This window comes from Lathyrus oleraceus, chromosome 3 (genome assembly GCF_024323335.1).
Source record: "Lathyrus oleraceus cultivar Zhongwan6 chromosome 3, CAAS_Psat_ZW6_1.0, whole genome shotgun sequence".
Classification (NCBI taxonomy): domain Eukaryota; kingdom Viridiplantae; phylum Streptophyta; class Magnoliopsida; order Fabales; family Fabaceae; genus Lathyrus; species Lathyrus oleraceus.
The window spans coordinates 424,770,111-424,789,223 of record NC_066581.1 but is presented as its reverse complement, the minus strand read 5'-3'; the positions used below and the strand labels follow the sequence as shown (position 1 = coordinate 424,789,223).

Here is a 19,113-nt window from a genome sequence, read left to right as displayed (position 1 = left end):
CTAGTTTTAGAATTTTCTCAGTTAAATTTTTGTGTTTATTAGTGTGTTCTTCTTTTTCTCTTATGCATTTAATTTTCCATGTTATATTAAAGGTGTGTCGGAATTACACCATTTTGATGACATGACCCTCGTTTGAACCTATGATGTGTTTTTGTGGACATTTGATGTTATATTAAGGGTTTGCTTGGATAGTATTAATCGGAAGAGACAAAAGGGATTATTTTAAAAATTCATAGAATTTAAGAGAAACATATAAGCCACAGATGTAATGAAGAATTTCATATTTTATTACTTCAATTCCAAACTCATTGGCATGTATAATCACTTCACCAATTAGAAAAAGAAGGAAAAAAAACTCTCCTAAGCTTAAAGATAAAATTGCAAAACAATTGTTTTACATGTGAAAAGGCCTTGGCTTAAGAAAGAATACTCAACCTAATCGTGTAAATGTTACAACAGTTCCCAGATAAATGCTAGGATAACATGTTACACAGGCAATGCGAAAAGGCCTTGGCTGAAGAAAAAAATACTCTAAACCTAATCGTGTAAATGTTACAACAGTTCCCAGACAAATGCTGGGATAACACAGGCAAACAATCTCCGTAGTACAAGAAATATCAAACAAACAGCAACAACCTAGATGCACCATCATCACCAAAAACAATTACACATAATTACACGTGCGATCCTATTATCTAGTTCTACAAAAAGAGGTTTCTGAAAATTTTAGTGTCTGTGAGAATGTTTTCGGCTGCCATAAGTAACCTCTTTTGTTTCCCCGCTCCTTCTATGAATCATCCTTAGAGCAAACGAAATGCACCCAACAGCGGCCATAGCATAAAATGCTCTGTCCGGGGACAAAGCAAGACCAGAAAAATAAGACCAGTATCCAGCTATGAGATAGACAACGTATAGTCTAACATTACTGAAGGGTACCCCAGGGATAGACAATAAAAATGAATTGAACTCAGGCTTCGAATTGCAGATACCATGAAGTATGACACCAATGCAAAGGACTGAATCTAAGAGCCACGGGAGGCTCTCACCCATTGCCAGCCTCTGCAAAATTGATAATTAAAAAATATAAAAACAAGAGAATGCACTGCATGAAGGATAATCTAGATCAGAGATTTAGAGTATTAGAGTATTCGCATAGGTTTAGGAATGATAAGGTGAAAAGAATTGACATATCTTATACCTGCAACCAAGCTACAACAGAAGGGGCAAACATCAATGTTGCAAGAAGATGCAATACCAACAAACCATGGCGATGATGAAACACATCTAATTGTGCTTCACCAAAACTTTTTGATGAACCTGGACTGTTGGAGTTGTCTTCTGAAAGAAAAGTCTTGTTAAAACTACCATCAAAATTGTACTTCTGTCTTTCAGATACCTTGTATTCATCACTATTACAATCGACAGTTTCACTATTTTGTTCATGGCTGCGACATGATGCTGTCAGGAAACTGCTACAGAAACAAAAGGAAATTCAGTCACAGTAGTCATACACAAGTTCATGACATACTAAACGGAATTTCCACTAAACTCTGAACCCTAAACACTACTACAGTTAGCTTAGCAATTTCCTACAACATGCAAACTTAATTAAAAAAATTATATGTAAACTGATTAATCCATTCTTCATTCCTCAGATTAAAAATGGTATTAAAGCATTTTGAACTAATATTGCATTACAACAGAAGACGGTGGCATAGGAAACAGAAGGAAAAAAAAAAACACGCAGTAAGATACGTATTCTCTATGCCACCACCAACACAGAAAAAAAATTACAAGTATTCGCATACATGCATATTTAAGAACTATCAAAAGTGAGTACATCTGCACACTTTGCAGCAACAACTATAAATAAACGCGATAAATGTGGATTTACCTGCATAATGCATTGTGACAGCAGAAAAAATGAGCAACGAGAAGTATAAGGAGACCAAAGGATGGATGAACCAAACATGCCAGGGTCACTGCAGTAATCGCTGTAACAAGTACTGGATTTGTTCTTAGAACCCGAATCACCTGTTTAATGTAAGCATCCCATGTACAATGGTTAATGTGATGAACTTGAAGCACAAAATAAAACAAAGGGTGGACAGTGAGTCTTCTCTCATCTACTTTCAGCTTCCATTTAATTACCCCTTCTCTCAAAAAGATTGTGGAATGCTTATAGAAGTTAGTACTTTACCTTAAGAGAAAACAAGCTAGACGAACGATTAAAAAACCTTCGGAGAAATATATATCGAACATTTTGTTCCCACATTTGCCACCTACAAAATAAATATCCATGATATGTATCATTCAAAATGCAACAGCGTGACCCCGTATTTCTATGATTGATTGGCAAACTTATAAAACTCTCTAGAGTTAAGAGAAAAAATATGCACAGGAAATGTGATTTGCTAAACCAGATTGCTATTAAGATATAAACCCTGCTTGACTTTAGAAGATATGCATCAATAGCACAATTTAAAGAAGTAACCATCAGTCTGCTAACCTTGCCTTGATGAAAATATGTGTAACCGCGGCCACAAAGAGTACCAAGTGAGATATCAAAATTATAATGGCTATAAGCCCATTTGCTATGATATAACAAATTAGAGAGATGCTGGTGAAGCTAGCAAGTGAAGGAAATGGTTGAGACATCATGAAGGAAAGGAACAAGGCAAACAAAATAGGTAGAATGGCTAGGGGAAAGAAATGTGACATCAGTGTCAAATTGGATTCCACAGCAGTCAGCATTGACGGTATCCGTAGATTAAGATCCCAAGAATATGCTTGCTGCATTAGAGCAAAGAAAACAACAGCAATAGAGAAACCAACAATCTGCACAAACAACATTAAATTAACAAAATTAGTCAGCATGAATTGGCACAAATGTATAAGCATGGATATGGTATGGAGATATGAAGAAACAAGCAATTATTAAGAACATTTGGATCATATGTAAGAAAAATAGCTTACCTTCACAAATTACTCAAAAACACATTGCACAAAAATAAAAAAGAATAAAGAATTTTCAATGGAAATATAACAGTATATATTCTAGAACTGCATCAGAATATCAGAAGTAAAAATCATTGAATAAATTGCAAGATAAGCAATTGTGAAAATAAAGGTTATGGAAATACATTACCTTTGAACTATACAATAGCAGAAGCCTACTTGCAGCAGCACTGACAGAAATTGAAATGCTACTTTTATAAGAACAATGTGGGTCAACCTGTAGAATAGTAGTGAATAAATTCAACAAAAGTGAGTCTGGATGCTAATAATTTAAATTTGCTATGTTGTCCCTCTCCACTAAATGTGATGCTGTCCCTCCACTAACTGTGATGCATGACATGTCGCTTAGCTTTTTTTTGTTCAAGAATTAAAGGGGGAAAACTGTTCAGTTTAGTTCATTGGGTGATTCCTACCAGAAGAAGAACAATGGTTTTATCAGATTGCTGAGTGGAACTCCACTGTGCTGGTGAGGAATCAACAAATATTGTTTCACTGTTCAAATTTGGGTATATATGAAGTCCAGATATGTCATCCCAAGCAAGTGCAACAGGTGGAAAACAGCGCAATTTACAGAGCCCTGAAATACCAAGCTGTTAATAAATACTATGCAGAAAAACAATAATCACAAATAAATAATGCATTCAACTATAAGCAAAATTGTTATCGTAAAAAAAACTATAAGCGGGATTGTTGATCATGTTCAGCATAATAGCCAAATAATCCTAAGTATAGATGAAACCATTCAATACCATTATTTAAACTGTTGGAGATCATTGTAAAGTAGGAAGCAAACCCCTCATTCTTGATAACTTTGAACAACTTCCAAATTCTCCATAAAAGTCTAACAGAGCCTAGAAAGAGCTCTGGTAATAATTGATAGAAACCGGTAGGTATCGTAATACTGGAAAATGGGGAGGCATTCCTCTTGATTAAAGAACAATGACAGAGCTTTGAGGGTCAGCTCACTTCCCAATAGGTCCTAAATCACTTGAATGACTAGATGACCACTCTCTAATCCTACCTAACATTTACTAGAAACGGGGGAAGAATTCCTCTTGGCTACAGCACAATGATATACCCGCCTCCGAATGCTAAAAGGCCCTAAGTCACTCAAATGACAAGATGCCCACTCTCTATTCCATCCTACCTATTTATAGGCGACAAGCCTTCTTTGAAGAGGTTGCTAGCTATGAAGCACTGACTCTGTTAGGGCCTCTGCTGAAGTGATTGGACCGAGTGATTAGTTAGGGGGTTGCCTAATGCACCTTAAGTATTGTTTCCCCACCTTAGTGAAAAACCAAAACTACCTTTAGAATCCGGAAATGCATCTCCAGACACGCCCCAAATACATCAAATTCATACTAAATGAGTCACACCCTCCTTTTTGCCAAAAGAAATAGTTCGGAAATATACTTCCGGAATAAGTCCGGAAATCCGGAATAAATCCGGAAGTATACCTCCGGAAACATACTGATAGTCTTTCTAGCTGATTTAAGGGGCATTTAATGCCACATCTCTGTCACTTATTTAAACTCTCATTTTTTGGATTAACTTATTGGATTAACACTTATACAATAAGCACTTATCTCAAAAAATAGCCGCTTATGTTATCAGTGTCTAATTAATCTGTTTAGCCAAACAAGTAATCTATAATTTTCTAATTAAGTGTCTAGAAACTGAATGTTTGATGTGTTTGCAGAACACTTCTTCAATGGACAATCAGATTAGGCATCTTGTGTATCTTTTGGAAAATGCTATGCTTAATCTTCCACCGGGTCAAAAACAACTGGCTTGGTTGACAGACTTCACTGGGTGGTCAATAACCAACAATGTGCCCCTTAAATCAGCTAGAGAGACAATCAGTATGTTAAGTATACTTACAGATTTATTCCAGAAGAATACTTCCGGATTTATTCCAGAAGTACATTTCTGGACTATTTTTTTTTACAAAACGAGGGTGTGACTCATTTACGTATAGATTTAGTGAAAATGGGTATAAGGTGAATCCGGAAATGTATCTCTGGACTAAATTTTTAGAAAAAAAATGAGGTGAGTCTTACTTAGGACGTGTTTTGGTGTGAAAAGGATGCGTCCGGAAATGCACTTCCGGATTCTGAAGGGCATATTTGGATTCCTTGGAAAAGGATTCCTTCCCGTGTAGATTTCACTGGAGGAGGTGCAGTGTTAATCTCCACCCTTCAAACTAACACTTTTTGTTATTTATATTTTTTATATTTTATTGCATAGTCATGATTTCACTGCAGGGTAAATTGAATGGAGAGAATCCATTCCCGAATTTCTTAGAGTGTTTTTCCACCACTTATGGTGGGATAAGCAATTTCCTTAGTTAGTACATAATGAGCTGGCAGTTTCTAGAAGGAAGAGGATAATCATTTCTCTTGTGTTAGTTTGTAATAAAAGGAGTAGTGGGTCCGGGTAGTCCAGATATCTTGGTATATTCCAAAGTTTGTTAGAATGGAGAGCATACACACTCTGAAGGGGCTGAGCCCTGTGGCAGTAGAAAGACCTCCTTTCTCTGTAAATCCCTCATTTCCCTCTTATAATTGTGTTAGAGTTTCTAGTTCCTAAGAGACCCGACATGAACATCGAATAGGTTCCATGGATAGTTCAGTGATCCACTTCATTTGTACATTTTGAACAGGTTCATTGGATTTATTGCTTTACTAATTGTATTTGTATTTCTTTTTCCATCTTTGGTAGGTTGCAACCAATAGAATACACCAAAGCTCCAATTTAAGTAAATAATTAGGTCTAGTACTAGTGTGGTGTGCAACTAGCACGATGACAACCCTCGAATATAATAAGATTGGTGACCTTATGAATCTAATACCTTATCCCTAACAGTATAGTGTTAGACCCTTCAGTTTTGTAAGTGATATTAAATTATTAGGAGAGTTTGTGGGTAATCATTAGAATTATTATATTATTAATTAAGAGTGTTTAGGTTTAGAATAAATAAGGGAAGACATTGAGGGAGTGGATCATCTTGGAATTGGATAGGAAAAGGGACCATTTTGGCATTGGGAGGTGCAAGTCCTCGAAGTTCTGAGGTACTTTTGTGTAATTCAAAGGGATTTTTTCTATATTCTTTTATATATCAGTTGGTTTCGATCAACTGGTATCAGAGCAGTTCTGATCCAAGAAGTTTCTACCATTGTGCTGGAAATTTTGGCATGAATATGGCTGCAGATTTGATGGAAGGGAGGCCTATTGGTGGCAGCTGAGCAATATTTTGGGTCAAGAAGAATGAGTGAAGAGAAGAAGCTTGAGTGGGCTGTTGCATTTGCATTGAGAGGAGATGCTCTTGATTGGTAGATTTCTTAGAAGGAGAGTCATCCAAATATTTGTTGGTGGAATTTTGTAAAGACCATTCTTAAGAAATTTCAACCAGAAGTTTGGGATTGTCTACTGGAGTCTGAAAACGAAACACAGAAAATCCAAGGCAGCGATGAAATTCAAGAACCAGTAGCATCTCAACTGAAGAAAAGATTGGTGGTAAAGTTGAAGACTCACAAATCCAACAATACAGTGAAAAAGAAGTTTGTAAAGTGGATATCAAATCTAATTGTGTGGGCGACGAAGTAAAAAATACAGATTCATTGATGGCTGCCAGTGAAGCAGAGGTCCAGAGAAGTGACGGAGAGTCGGCTATTTCATCACAGGCAAAAGACTCGCTGTTGTCTGTGTTTGCTACTATTCCTAAGATAAAGTCTAGGAACAAGAAATATTCACCACCAGTGCCACTGTGGCCACAACAACTAGTCACGAAAGGATTGTCATTAGCAAGAAAATTTCCTATTTCATGTACAACTCAACCTTTATTTTACAAGTTATGGGATCCGGGAGGATACATTTTTCCTAATATTGTATTTCTTTCACCTTGAGGACAAGGTGAATCTTTAGGGGGGAGTATTGTTAGATCTTGAGTTTTGTAACTGATATTACATTATTAGGAGTTAGTGGGTAATTATTAGAATTATTATATTATTAATTAAGAGTGTTTAGGTTTAGAATAAATAGGGGAAGACATTGAGGGAGTGGATCATCTTGGAATTGGATAGTGGAATTGGATAGGAAAAGGGACCATTTTGACATTGGGAGGTGCAGGTACTCGAAGTTTTGTGGTACTTTTGTGTAATTCAAAGGGATTTTTCCTATATTCTTTTATATATCAGTTGATTTCTATCATATAGACGCATTATTGTATGATGAGCATTCAGACTTGTTAATTTGAAGAAAATAATATCAGTCTATTAAACTGGTTCATAAATAGATTGACTTGGCCTCATCAAAATGTTTTATACTAGCTAGAATTGGATTGAATAAAAATAATCCCTTCACACAACATGCATTTTCATGACCGGCAAAATGATTTTCTGCTGACTTTAGCATGCATATTGGAATGCTGTCCATATAGTAAAAAGAAATGAATGTCATAACTCTTGAGAACATGTACGCCAAAGATAATATCATCACAAAAAAAAATCTAAGAAATTGACCAACTGGAAGTGGATTAGAATTCTTACTACTACTTTCAAGGTCCCCAGCCTCTTCTTCTGGAAGTCCAGAGTTTCTAATTCCACAACTGACGGTATTCATAAACAAAGTAACAGGAAGAAGGCCCAAGCTAATGGAAAATGATAATTTAACAGCTAGAGGATGAGATTCCTCCAACAGCAATTCCTGCATAATATTCCAAATTTAAGCATTAGACAGTGAAAAAACATCACTAATTGTCACATCCAAACTTAAGCTTTAGACAGTGAAAAAACATAAGTAATTGAGATTTAGGAACGAATGTTAACATCATGACAACATTTCACTACTGTTGTAAATAAACATTTCATACTTATTTCTTTAATTTAACTGCTATAACTTAGTACGGCAAATGTAAGGAATATTTGGTTTGCCCAAATACCAGTACATTGTTGTAATTCTGCAATACTACTTGTAAGCATCAAAGTAAAGGACTTACACTAAATAAGGTCTGTATTTTATGAACTACTTAGAAATTAGAACAATTGCTTACATAAAAGAATTGAGCATTGGTCTTTCAAGGAAAAGTACTCAATAAATAAATAGAAGAGATAAAACTGCAATGAAGTTTACAGATTAGTCAATACTACATGAAAATAAAAACCTTTTGCGAATAGGTAGATTGGAACATAAACCATGGAGATAAATCTTTATTTCCTTCCTCTGGGTTAAAGAACTGTCCAACTGCCATGGATGCCGCTGGTGGTGGTCTTCCTGAAACAGTCTGAGCACTAAGTTGTCACGATAGATGTACAAATAAGGATCCTACATTCAACTAGAAACAAACACAACATATGAAATTCATCATTTTTCATTAAAGGACGTGTTAATATATCCTATTATTACCTTATTTCCTACATATGATTTAATTTTCTTAGATAGAGTAGATTCATAGCTGTGATTTTTCTTAATTTCAAGTTTTGGGGATTCTTTTCTAGGGCCATGACTAGAAATTTTAGGCCTTTGACAAAAATTATTGGAGATACATTATTAATCCTCGTATTATTGTTTTGGACTATTGAACTGCAAAAACCATGTTATCACGCTTGAGAACTCACTTTTAAAGGATGTCAAATGGTAAGCAATAATGCATTTCTTGATACTTAAAGGAAATCATTCAGTTTTGATATTGTACCGGACGAGGTGCAACTGAGATTGTTAAAAATCTGAAGCTATGCATATCTTCAGGTCCTAGCCAAAATACAGCAGATGGAGGAGGTTGCTCGGTTTGACTGCCAGGTTCAGGCTGTAACAGTATTTGCATATTCAAACTTATGAGTAAGAATACCAAATTAATTAAACTTCTTCCAAATATCATTTGAGATGAGACAAAGATTATCACCTCAGTAATTATAATTGTAAATTGTAATGTACTTAAACACTAATTCAAACAAGAAATAAATCAAAAGAGGCACAATGTACCTGCCGTGGTGCTGGACCTGAGGGAATATGCATCATCTTAGATGTTACCTCCACAACCCTATCATTGAGAGGCAAATTTGAGGTTGATTTTCCCTTTTCAGGCCACAAGTGAAGTCTGATTCCAGAACATGGCTCAAGATTGGTCACTAACACAAAATGACTTTTTCCATTTGAACCCTACATATCCAGATTAAAAAACTGAAATAAAGCACCATGGCATGATTTTATTTAAGATTTTGACAAGTGCACTATGGCATGATTATCTATGATGTAAAACAGAAATTTGAAAAATCAGGAATTCTTGAAGCTAGGAAAATAATAACAACATGAATTTTATCCCAGTCAGTCATGTTTAATTAACATAAACATTTAGACCTTCTACTTGAAATTTAGCAATGCTCAACAGATCAAAATTAACATCAGTTTATTTGATGTTGAACAACTGATTTCAAGATATTCTATGCAGGAAGTTGAGTGTCTAAAGAGATTTAGTTTATTGGAAGTTGAACAACTAATTTAAAGATATATTCTATGCAGTCTAATGAGATGTTATTTTGATTAAATATCTCAACTGACAATTAGAACTTACGAAATAGAACTGTTACAGTAATAATATCATTTTTATCATATTTTTTACCAAAATACACATTTTTTAAACACAAAAACCAACATTTTTTTACAACTACTTAGTACTAATTATGAATATTATTGTAATTTGACATATTTATTCAAAAAAAATGTACTTCATAACTCCTTCAACAAAACTCTATATCATAAAAAATAAAATTATGTATTACATCAATTTATATTTTGTTTTTATTATTAACATTTTTTTGACATTCTTTTTTTGTTATATTTCGAATATGTTCAGCATCCCTTTTTACTGTTTAATAAAAACAATTAAATATTATTTGATTTTTATAATTAATATTTTTATTTCCAAAAACAAAAAGAGTATATATTAAATTAAAACTCTTTCAATTGAACAGTTTAACTTAAATTGATATCATTGGTAATAATATATTTTAATTTTATCATTCAAAGTTAAATTCTGATTTTTTATACATATTTTTATTAATATTTAGTTTAATAAACTTCCTGTATATAATTCATGATAATGTTCTAAAATATAAACGAGATATATATACCAATAGTAAGAGAGAAGCAATAACTAATTACAATAAATTAGAAATAAATGTAAATTACACCAACACTAACGAATTTAAATTACTATCAAACTAAGATATTAGTTTTTTTAAGATATTAATTATTTTATTTTGTTGAAAGCGGTATCGACTAGTGTGCGGACACAAGGTGGAAAGACGGAAAATTTCTCCATTACAATAGCTTTGCATCAAGACTCAACCCTAAGCCCCTACCTTTTTACTATAATTTTGGATGTACTCACAGAGCACATCCAAGAGCTAGCACCAAGATGCATGCTTTTTTGCAGATGATATAGTCCTACTAAGAGAAGATGATATAGTCCTACTAAGAGAAGATGATATAGTCCTACTGAGAGAGTCGAATGAGGATTTAAACGAAAGGTTGGTTGGAGTCTTGGAGGCGAGTTTTGGAAACGCATGATTTTCGCCTAACCAGAAGTAAGACGGAATATATGGAATGTAAGTTCAACAAAAGGAGAAGTGTTTCTAATCTAGAGGTGAAAGTTGGAGACAATATCATCCCACAAGTCACGCGATTTAAATATCTTAGGTGTGTAATACAAAACGATGGAGAAATAGACGAGGATGTAAACCATCGAATTGAAGTTGGGTGAAGAGGGCTTCAAGGATTTTACGTGATAGGAATGCACCGTTCAAGTTAAAGGGAAAGTTTTATCGGACTGCGGTAAGACCTGCAATGTTGTATGGGACAGAATGTTGGACTCTTAAAAATCAACACGAGAATAAAGTAAGCTAGCAGAGATGAGGATGTTGTGTTCGATGTGTGGGAAGACTAGATATGATAAAATTATAAATGAATATTAGAGAGTGTTGGAGTATCACCTATAGTAGAAAAATGATGGAGAATAGACTTCGATGGTATGGACATGTTAAGAGAAGACCTTTAGATTCTGTAGTAAGGAGAATAGATTAGATGGAGATGGGTCAAATAGTTAGAGGTAGAGGAAGACCTAGAAAAACTATAAGAGAAATAGAACATTATATAGGAAGTTGATTCATGTAGCCGATCCCAATTAGTGGGATAAGACTTGATTGTTATATATATACATATATATATATATATATATATATATATATATATATAAAGTTGATTCATGTAGCCGATCCCAATTAGTGGGATAAGACTTGATTGTTATATATATATATATATATATATATATATATATATATATATATATATATATATATATATATATATATATATATTTGATTCATATAGCCGACCCTAATTAGTGGAATAAGGCTTGGTTGTTATATATATATATATATATATATATATATATATATATATATATTAAGAGAAAAGGGATGATGCACCAACAGTGTAAATTATTTTTAAACGGTCAATCAATGACAACCATGTATTCCGACAACCATATATATATATATATATATATATATATATATATATATATATAATATATATATATATATATAACAACCATGTATCCCGCCAAATCAGACTGTAAATTTTAAATTACTAATATGATTTGACACTTTAAAATATTTTGATTGCATGTATGTAATATTTTTTTTACATTGCAGTGCAGTACCATTAAACTCATATATTAAATGAATAGTAAAATTGAAATATAAAAGTTACACCAAAACTTTGTATCATTTTATATTACTTGCGTCTTTTCTCTTTTATCAATAAAAATAAGAATTTAATAATAGTGCATTGTCAGTGTAAAAAAATATTACATACATTCAATCAAAATACTATAAAGTGTCAAATCATATAAGTAATTTAAAATTTACAGACTGATTTGACGGGATACATATTTTCATTGGTTGACAGTATTAAAATAATTTACACCGCCAGAGTACCATCTTTTTCTCTAAAAATAATAGAAGTTGTAAAATTGTATCAGAAAAATTAAGAAAGTAAGTTATTTGATCAGTAAGGAAGAATAAAATGAAGAAAAAAAAGTAAGTAAAGAATAAAACTGAAAGAGAAAATGTTACACTATAACTTAATAGTATAACTTTTTATATAAAAGTAGAGATCTTTTTATTTTTAACTTATTTAATTAAATAAAGAAGGATTAAATAGTAAATAAATGAGATTAATTACTATATACTGTCAGTGTAAAAAGTTTTACACCGTCGATTCATCACCATCATTGTTTGTATTACTTTATAGATTTTTAAAATAAAAGTCAAACTTCTTTTAATATCCGACGTCTATGATTAACTGACGGTGTAAAATCCTTTTACACTGTCAGTGTATTTCAATTAAACTCTAAATAAAATCATTTATATCAGGGTAAAATTGATAAAGAAAAAAACCACACCAAAAATTGTATTGCTTTTATTATTATTATTATTATTATTATTATTATTATTGCAATATTTACTCATTATTAACCTAAATACTTTGTTTCTTATGTTTACTGTGTTTTATTTTATTTTCTAAAATAACTCCTTAATTTGTTGAGTGCATATTCTCTCACATAAAAGGAGCACTATTTTATTGGAATGGATAAAGATACTCCGAAATTATGGAGTACTTTCAACAATTATACTACACAATTCAAAACGGGTTCTCCTTTGTATATATTATTTGTATTTGTAACAAATCATTTCACACACTTCATTCAATTACTACATTCGATTATTGAAAGAGACTGTTAGCTCTTTTTCTCCTTCTCTGCCTAAATTCCTATCATTTTGATAGTGGTTTTCCTCTTTATATGTTTAATACTTTAGGCATTGCATTGTGAAAAAACAAATAGACTAAACAAATACCAATTTTTGTATGTCCAACCACCGCCTTCTACCATCCATTGCTAATACAGTCACCTCATTTATCTGAATGTATAGGTCTCTGTCAAGGCCCCCATCATTCCAATGAATATTGTGAGGACATGTAACTGACCTTGGCATTTGAGATCCTGCAGCAATTACATGATCAAAATGTATAAAGTGTTCACAATGTGGTAGGATGTAATCAAAATTACTGACATATGTCAAATATTAAAATCTATAAATTTAAAGAAACGTGTAATTGTAATAATCGAGTAATGAAAGTGATCATTTTTGTATGGAATAAAATATTTCAAAAAGTTGTTCCCTGCATCTGTAGTTATGACAAAATCACCAACAGTAAACATTCAAAAGAGACTAAAAGCTATTTCAATATAAATCCAGCTGATTTGTTCCAGAAGTACATAGAAATAACATAATGATGTCTTCTTTATCCAGTACCCACAGATCAAGCATAATTTAAGTTATATTATGAGCATATGCTTCAACAACAATAAGCAATATAATAGTACCAAAATACCTATGAGATGATTACAAAAAGGAAGTCAGTAAAATTTTAAGCCAAGTTAGATAAGAATCCAAGACTAAATTAGAAGCAATCATAAGATACATGATAATAAAATTAGAAATAGCAGCAAATAATACCAGAGGCGTCTTTTGTATTCTGGACTGAAATGTTTATAGACTGTTTAGAAGAGGGTAATTGCATCATCTGGTTGAAATTATGTGATATTCCACTATGCAGCATTCTTGTCAAAACTTCCAGCCTCTTCCGAGAATCAGAAAGAGATTGTCCAGTTCTGGCATCTATCAAGCTGAGAAGGGTGTGTGATACCTAGATAAGAATGTAAATGATAAATCGAACACGAGAGAGAACCAAACTTTAATCCTTGACACATGAAAAAACCACTTACTTGAACAACCAGTTGATTACACCACATTATAGCCTGATGTTCCATTGACAACCACACATTTTTCATGGCTGTACTGCTGATCATGAAGCCATGTGTTGGTGGCACAATATTATCAAGAGATGCTAACTTTGAACGTACCTAAAGGAAAGAAATAACCAAAAATAAACCGCCACACCAAGGTTCATATTTAGAAGTCATGTAAACTTTAAAATTATGTTAAGACGTAAAGAGATTAGGAGAGAAAAGTGGGAATATGATTTGGTGAAACTGCATAGTAACTTGAACATAGAGTGATGTCAGAGTACTTTAAAATAGTATTTTGAAATACACAGGGATAAAATAGTACTTTACCCAATCAACCAATCAACCAAGCTTTATCCCATAATCTCACTAAGTGGGGTCGGCTACATAGATCAAATTATGCCATAATGTTCTATCAAAAACCATGTTTCTATCCAACTCGTTAATCTTAAGATCTTTCCTAATAGTTTCTCTTATGATTTTTCTAGATCTTCCTCTACCTCTAATTGTTTGGCTACCCTCCATCTGATCTCCTCTCCCTACTACACAATCCACGGCCTCTAAATTGGAAAAGAAAAAAAAATGGCGGTGAATAGTGGAATGGATATTATTAGATGCCATTATATTCCAAACTTACAAAATAAATGAATGCTTAGTTTTGGTGTAATTATTTAACCTAACTCTTGAGATACTTTTTTTTTGTATAATTGGTCATTTTTATTTTACAAATTTTGTTTTATTATTTATTAATAGTAGTTTATGATAAATGCATTACATATAGAGTGGAAGATTGCAAAACATTAATATTAATACCTGATAATCATTGTATGCTCCAGAAATAGATACAACAACAACGTCAGAGAGGATTGGACTAGACACAAAATGTCCCGTGTTAGTGGTTTGCACCTCGTATCCTGCTCTCCATTCTGAATTTACACGTGCAAAGTAATGACCCAAAGAAGGCTGCAATGCCACAGGAGGTGATCTGAATAAAATACATGTAATCTCGTTAAACATTTAAGCAGACCATAATTAGACAATAAGAGTAATGGAAACCAAAAGAGGGGAAACACTATACTGATGTGGGGCTGATAGTGTAAGAACAGTTTGAACTACTGATTTCCTAAGATGGGGATGGATAACAGCAGCTCTAGCAACAAAACCACCCATAGAGTGACCAACCAATATGACACTTGTGGGCAAACTTCCAGAATTCGCAGCACCCTCTTTTGTTCGAGCATCATAAGACACTTTATATTGGTCCAAAATCTGCAAACGATGTTGCATCATAATGATGTTGAACAAAGTGATCAATTCAGGAATCACTGCCTCAAGCAAGTATAGTAAGATAGTCAGATAAGTACAAATTCAGCACTACATGAGGAAAGAAAGTACTAATAAGGTATACGTTAAACTACTTAAAAAAGAAAATAATGTTGTTCAAAGTAACAACATAGCCATCCAGTTATTCTCTACACAAGATGATCAAGAACTGGAATCAATAAATAAAGTTTGCTTGCCCTAAGACAGAAAGAAGAGGCAGGAGGAAAAAAAATTCAGAGTTGACCGTGTAACCAAAATCAGTCTAACATGGCACATAATTCAATGGATTTTAGTCCACAGGTACTCAACAACAAGAAAAACAGTTTCAGTTTTTGGAGTCTCTGCATTCCATTACAGGAAACAGCCTGACTGCACATTGATGACAGACACAATTCAAAACAAATCATCCATCTACAAACTACCAAAAAAATTCCGTCCTCAATATTACAAGCAAGTCATATTTATCCAATATTCCTTTATAAAGGATAAAAGTAAGATACCTTGTGTATAGCATATACAACATATTCAGTGTGTTCTTCAAGAATTGCACCATCCATGGCAGAATGTTCGCCTTCAAGATCAACAGCAAACCAGTCTAGCCTGCTAGTGTACTGGTTAGGTAATTGGAAATTGGAGAAACTTATATCTGCATCTCCTTCTTCGGGTATTTGGGAAGCTTCTCGATAAAATGAATGCTCAAGGGGGCCATTTTGATATGCCCTGTCAGATTCTGCTGCCAAAGACCGCACCTATTATGTGGATAAAGCAGATGAGAATGTTCATAGAAATATAAAATTTTGGGCAAAAATAGTACCATGAGTGTTAATAAAAAAACAATTATAAAAACAAATGAAATCAAAAATCATTATCCATGTTAGCTTCATAACTTGTATGAGACCTATATCACATTTCTCCACTTTTAGCCAAATTTTTAACGTTTTCGTCTTTTTCTGGTTTTCCAACTTTGCTAACAGGAAAGGGCTGGGAATTTTACTTCCATAAGGAAATTAAAAAAAAAAAATCCAGATAAAAAACTATTCAATAATGAATATAACCCTAGATTCAATCAAATACCTTGTCCAGCAAGCAAGCAACCCAAGGCTTTGAAAATAGCTAGCTAGAGATGCATATTTTGTCTACATGTTATCATACAACCTAACAAATTAACCACACATGAATCAATCTCTTACAACTAAACAACTAAACCAAATTCTTCCATAGGAATTAGATTGATGAATAAATACCAAACATTCCTAAGTAATCTTTAGATCATTAATTAAATGAAATGGTGTAAAACTGTGGTCTCCAACCGCAACACCAATTCTTTTGGGATCTCAGCACGAATTGCATCGAATCACACCAGCCATGTTTGTTGCGATTTCCAGCAATTTAAAGAATCGCAACATAATCGCATCCAGAATGTAAAACCTTACCAAAATGACACATGCAGTAATAAGTTCCCAGTTTTCAGTTTTTGCTACTACCATTTATACCAAATTAAGAAATATCTCCTTAACATGTTGAAATAGTTTCACCATAAACCATAAAACCAAACCAATAAACAACAACTAAATTCATTAAAGAAGAAAAAAAGACCTTGCCTGTTTGTAGCTTCCCCCGTTGCCTGGAATGAAAAGAACAGGTACACCACTAAGCTTTTTAAGATGCTCCCTATAATCAATCTTTTTCCAACCTTCGTGATACAAATACAATCCATACTTCACCGGCGTAACACTTTCCGAAGACGTAATAGGAATGTAGGTCGGATACATATAGGTCATAACACATCCATTCGAAATAGGCTTCAATAAACCATACAAAGCAGCAAGACAAATCCCTACCACCACAACAATCAATACTCCAACCCTAACTTTTCCTCTAAACGTCGGCATTGTGGATCAAAACCTCTACTCCAAAATCTCTAAATCACTACAAACTTCAATTTCACCTCAAACTAACTAACTCAAAATCGATAACAGAAATTCAAATTCAACTAACACAAAAAACAGCTTAGTTTGACTAATTAAGCAACAAACTCTTCCAACTCCACATCCAGATCACGAACTTACAGTTGAATTTCAACTCTCAAATCAAGATTCATATAATCATGGATCGAACCGATTCTGCAGCATAAAAACAAATCAACGGTTAAAAGTGAGATCTAAAATTTCCGTGCCAAAACCACAAACAAACAAACAAAAATTCAAAAATAAACGAAAAAGGAAAGGAAGAAAAATCCACAAACATTGAAAATGAAAACTACTAAATCAAGAACTCGAAGTTCAAAACAGTAAAAGAAAGAAAAAGCAACTTCAATCGTAATAGATAGATCTGAAAGAACTCGAAGAGAAAGAGAGGGAAAGAGAAATCGAGAGATTACCGAATCGTGAGGATGAAAATGAAGATAACAAAAGAAATGGCGTTTTGGTAGAGGGGACGGAGGGTGCAACAGAAATTGTTATTTATATGAATGGAAGTTGAAATAGGAGAAGAAGCAATGAGCATTAGTCATGTTGAGAGTGACAGAGTCAATAATAAAAGAGGTGATGAAGCTATGAGTATTATCAGAACACTAGAAAACACTGATTGGGATCTAACTGGGGTTTATTTAATTCATGTAGATAGAGTATGTAACTCACTCCCGTATGGTAGGGCCATTAAAATTAGTTGTATTTCCTTTTTTACAAGCATTGACATAAAAAGAAATTACTATATTTATAAATAATCAAAATTAATTTATGGCATATACCATAAAATTTTGTGTTGTCATTGCCAAGTTAAAAAAGAAATATTGTCTTAAAATAAGTACTATCATATTCAATTTCAATAAATATAAAATATTGATTGTATTCTTCAATTATAATTTCAAAGCATTGTCTTAATTTTTATATTAAATCAAATAATTTTGATAAATAAATGAGCAAGAATATTTTGACTCTAAAAGCAACTTTGAGATGAGTTATTTCATCAAATGTTGATTATTATCATAAAGATCACGTACACAAAGTTTTATATACATTTAAAATTTTAGGTATCTAATCTAATTATAAAAATTTACTTTGTTTTGTTGTTCTCATATTATTATCAAATAAAATTTTAATATATTCAAGAGGATAATGAAAATTATTACAACGAGAATAAGAGGTAAACGCTCTTACCAAAAGATGAGCATTATCATTAGCTTATCGTCTAATAAAAACAACATTAAAGTTATTGTGTCTCTTTAAAATATATTTATAATCATCAATAATAGAGTTATATTCTAATATATTATAAGTTGCAAAGTGAATGTCATCTACCACTTTTTTACAATCTAGGTTGAAAATGACATTGTAAGACTTGTTGCCAAAATCCACTATAGTGTATTATACAAATCTCAAGCTTCACACTCTATTGTTTGAACATTCATCTAACACCAATATGTTTTAGCCACAACAAAATGACCATTATCGTCTCGAACACACATTCTAATACCTGAGCAAGCTTGTTGTTAAAATATGGCATCATCTACATTACACTTGAAAGAATCAGATGGGGGAGATTCCCAATGAATATTTGATGAAAGATTTAATCTGGTTTGAGTCATTTGATTCTTTTGAGCATGTCTCTATGAGCTAAGCATATTTGTGGCTAGAATAATCACACTTTCAACATAATGATATATGTCATCACAAAGTTTTAGATTCGTCTTTTGTCGAACACTCCATATTATCATAGAGAACATGGATATCGGAGCATCATTAAAATGACTTAAAACCTGCAAAAAAAACATCATGAAAACCTTCGGCTGAGAGCAACAGGTTATGTAAGGGAAAATGTAGAGAAACTTCTGCCAACATCGTACACTTTTTGGGCAAACAAGGAAAAGATTCCAAGAATTTCCATTATCTCGGCCACATCAA

The 19,113-nt window shown here is 32.9% G+C and overlaps 1 protein-coding gene across 3 annotated transcripts; it reads right to left on the bottom strand.

Moving 5' to 3' along the window:
• Positions 1–416: 416 nt before the first annotated feature.
• On the bottom strand, positions 417–17,833 carry LOC127128024 (GPI inositol-deacylase). Of its 3 annotated transcripts, none has more exons than XM_051057282.1 (19): positions 17,592–17,833; positions 16,813–17,334; positions 15,712–15,960; positions 14,967–15,157; positions 14,702–14,873; positions 13,868–14,005; positions 13,599–13,788; positions 12,936–13,081; positions 8,998–9,174; positions 8,711–8,821; positions 8,180–8,299; positions 7,566–7,722; positions 3,432–3,595; positions 3,149–3,235; positions 2,510–2,838; positions 2,201–2,282; positions 1,895–2,034; positions 1,199–1,472; positions 417–1,059 (listed from the first exon to the last, which is right to left on the bottom strand). In XM_051057282.1, exons 2-19 carry the CDS (start codon positions 17,101–17,103, stop codon positions 727–729), a joined length of 3,351 nt encoding a protein of 1,116 aa, XP_050913239.1. In that variant the 5' UTR covers positions 17,104–17,334; positions 17,592–17,833; the 3' UTR covers positions 417–726. The 3 variants fall into 3 exon arrangements, with proteins under 3 accessions (XP_050913239.1, XP_050913240.1, XP_050913241.1); XM_051057283.1 differs by having other exon boundaries at positions 1,199–1,469; XM_051057284.1 differs by lacking the exon at positions 17,592–17,833 and having other exon boundaries at positions 16,808–17,039.
• Between the last annotated feature and the right edge of the window lie 1,280 nt (positions 17,834–19,113).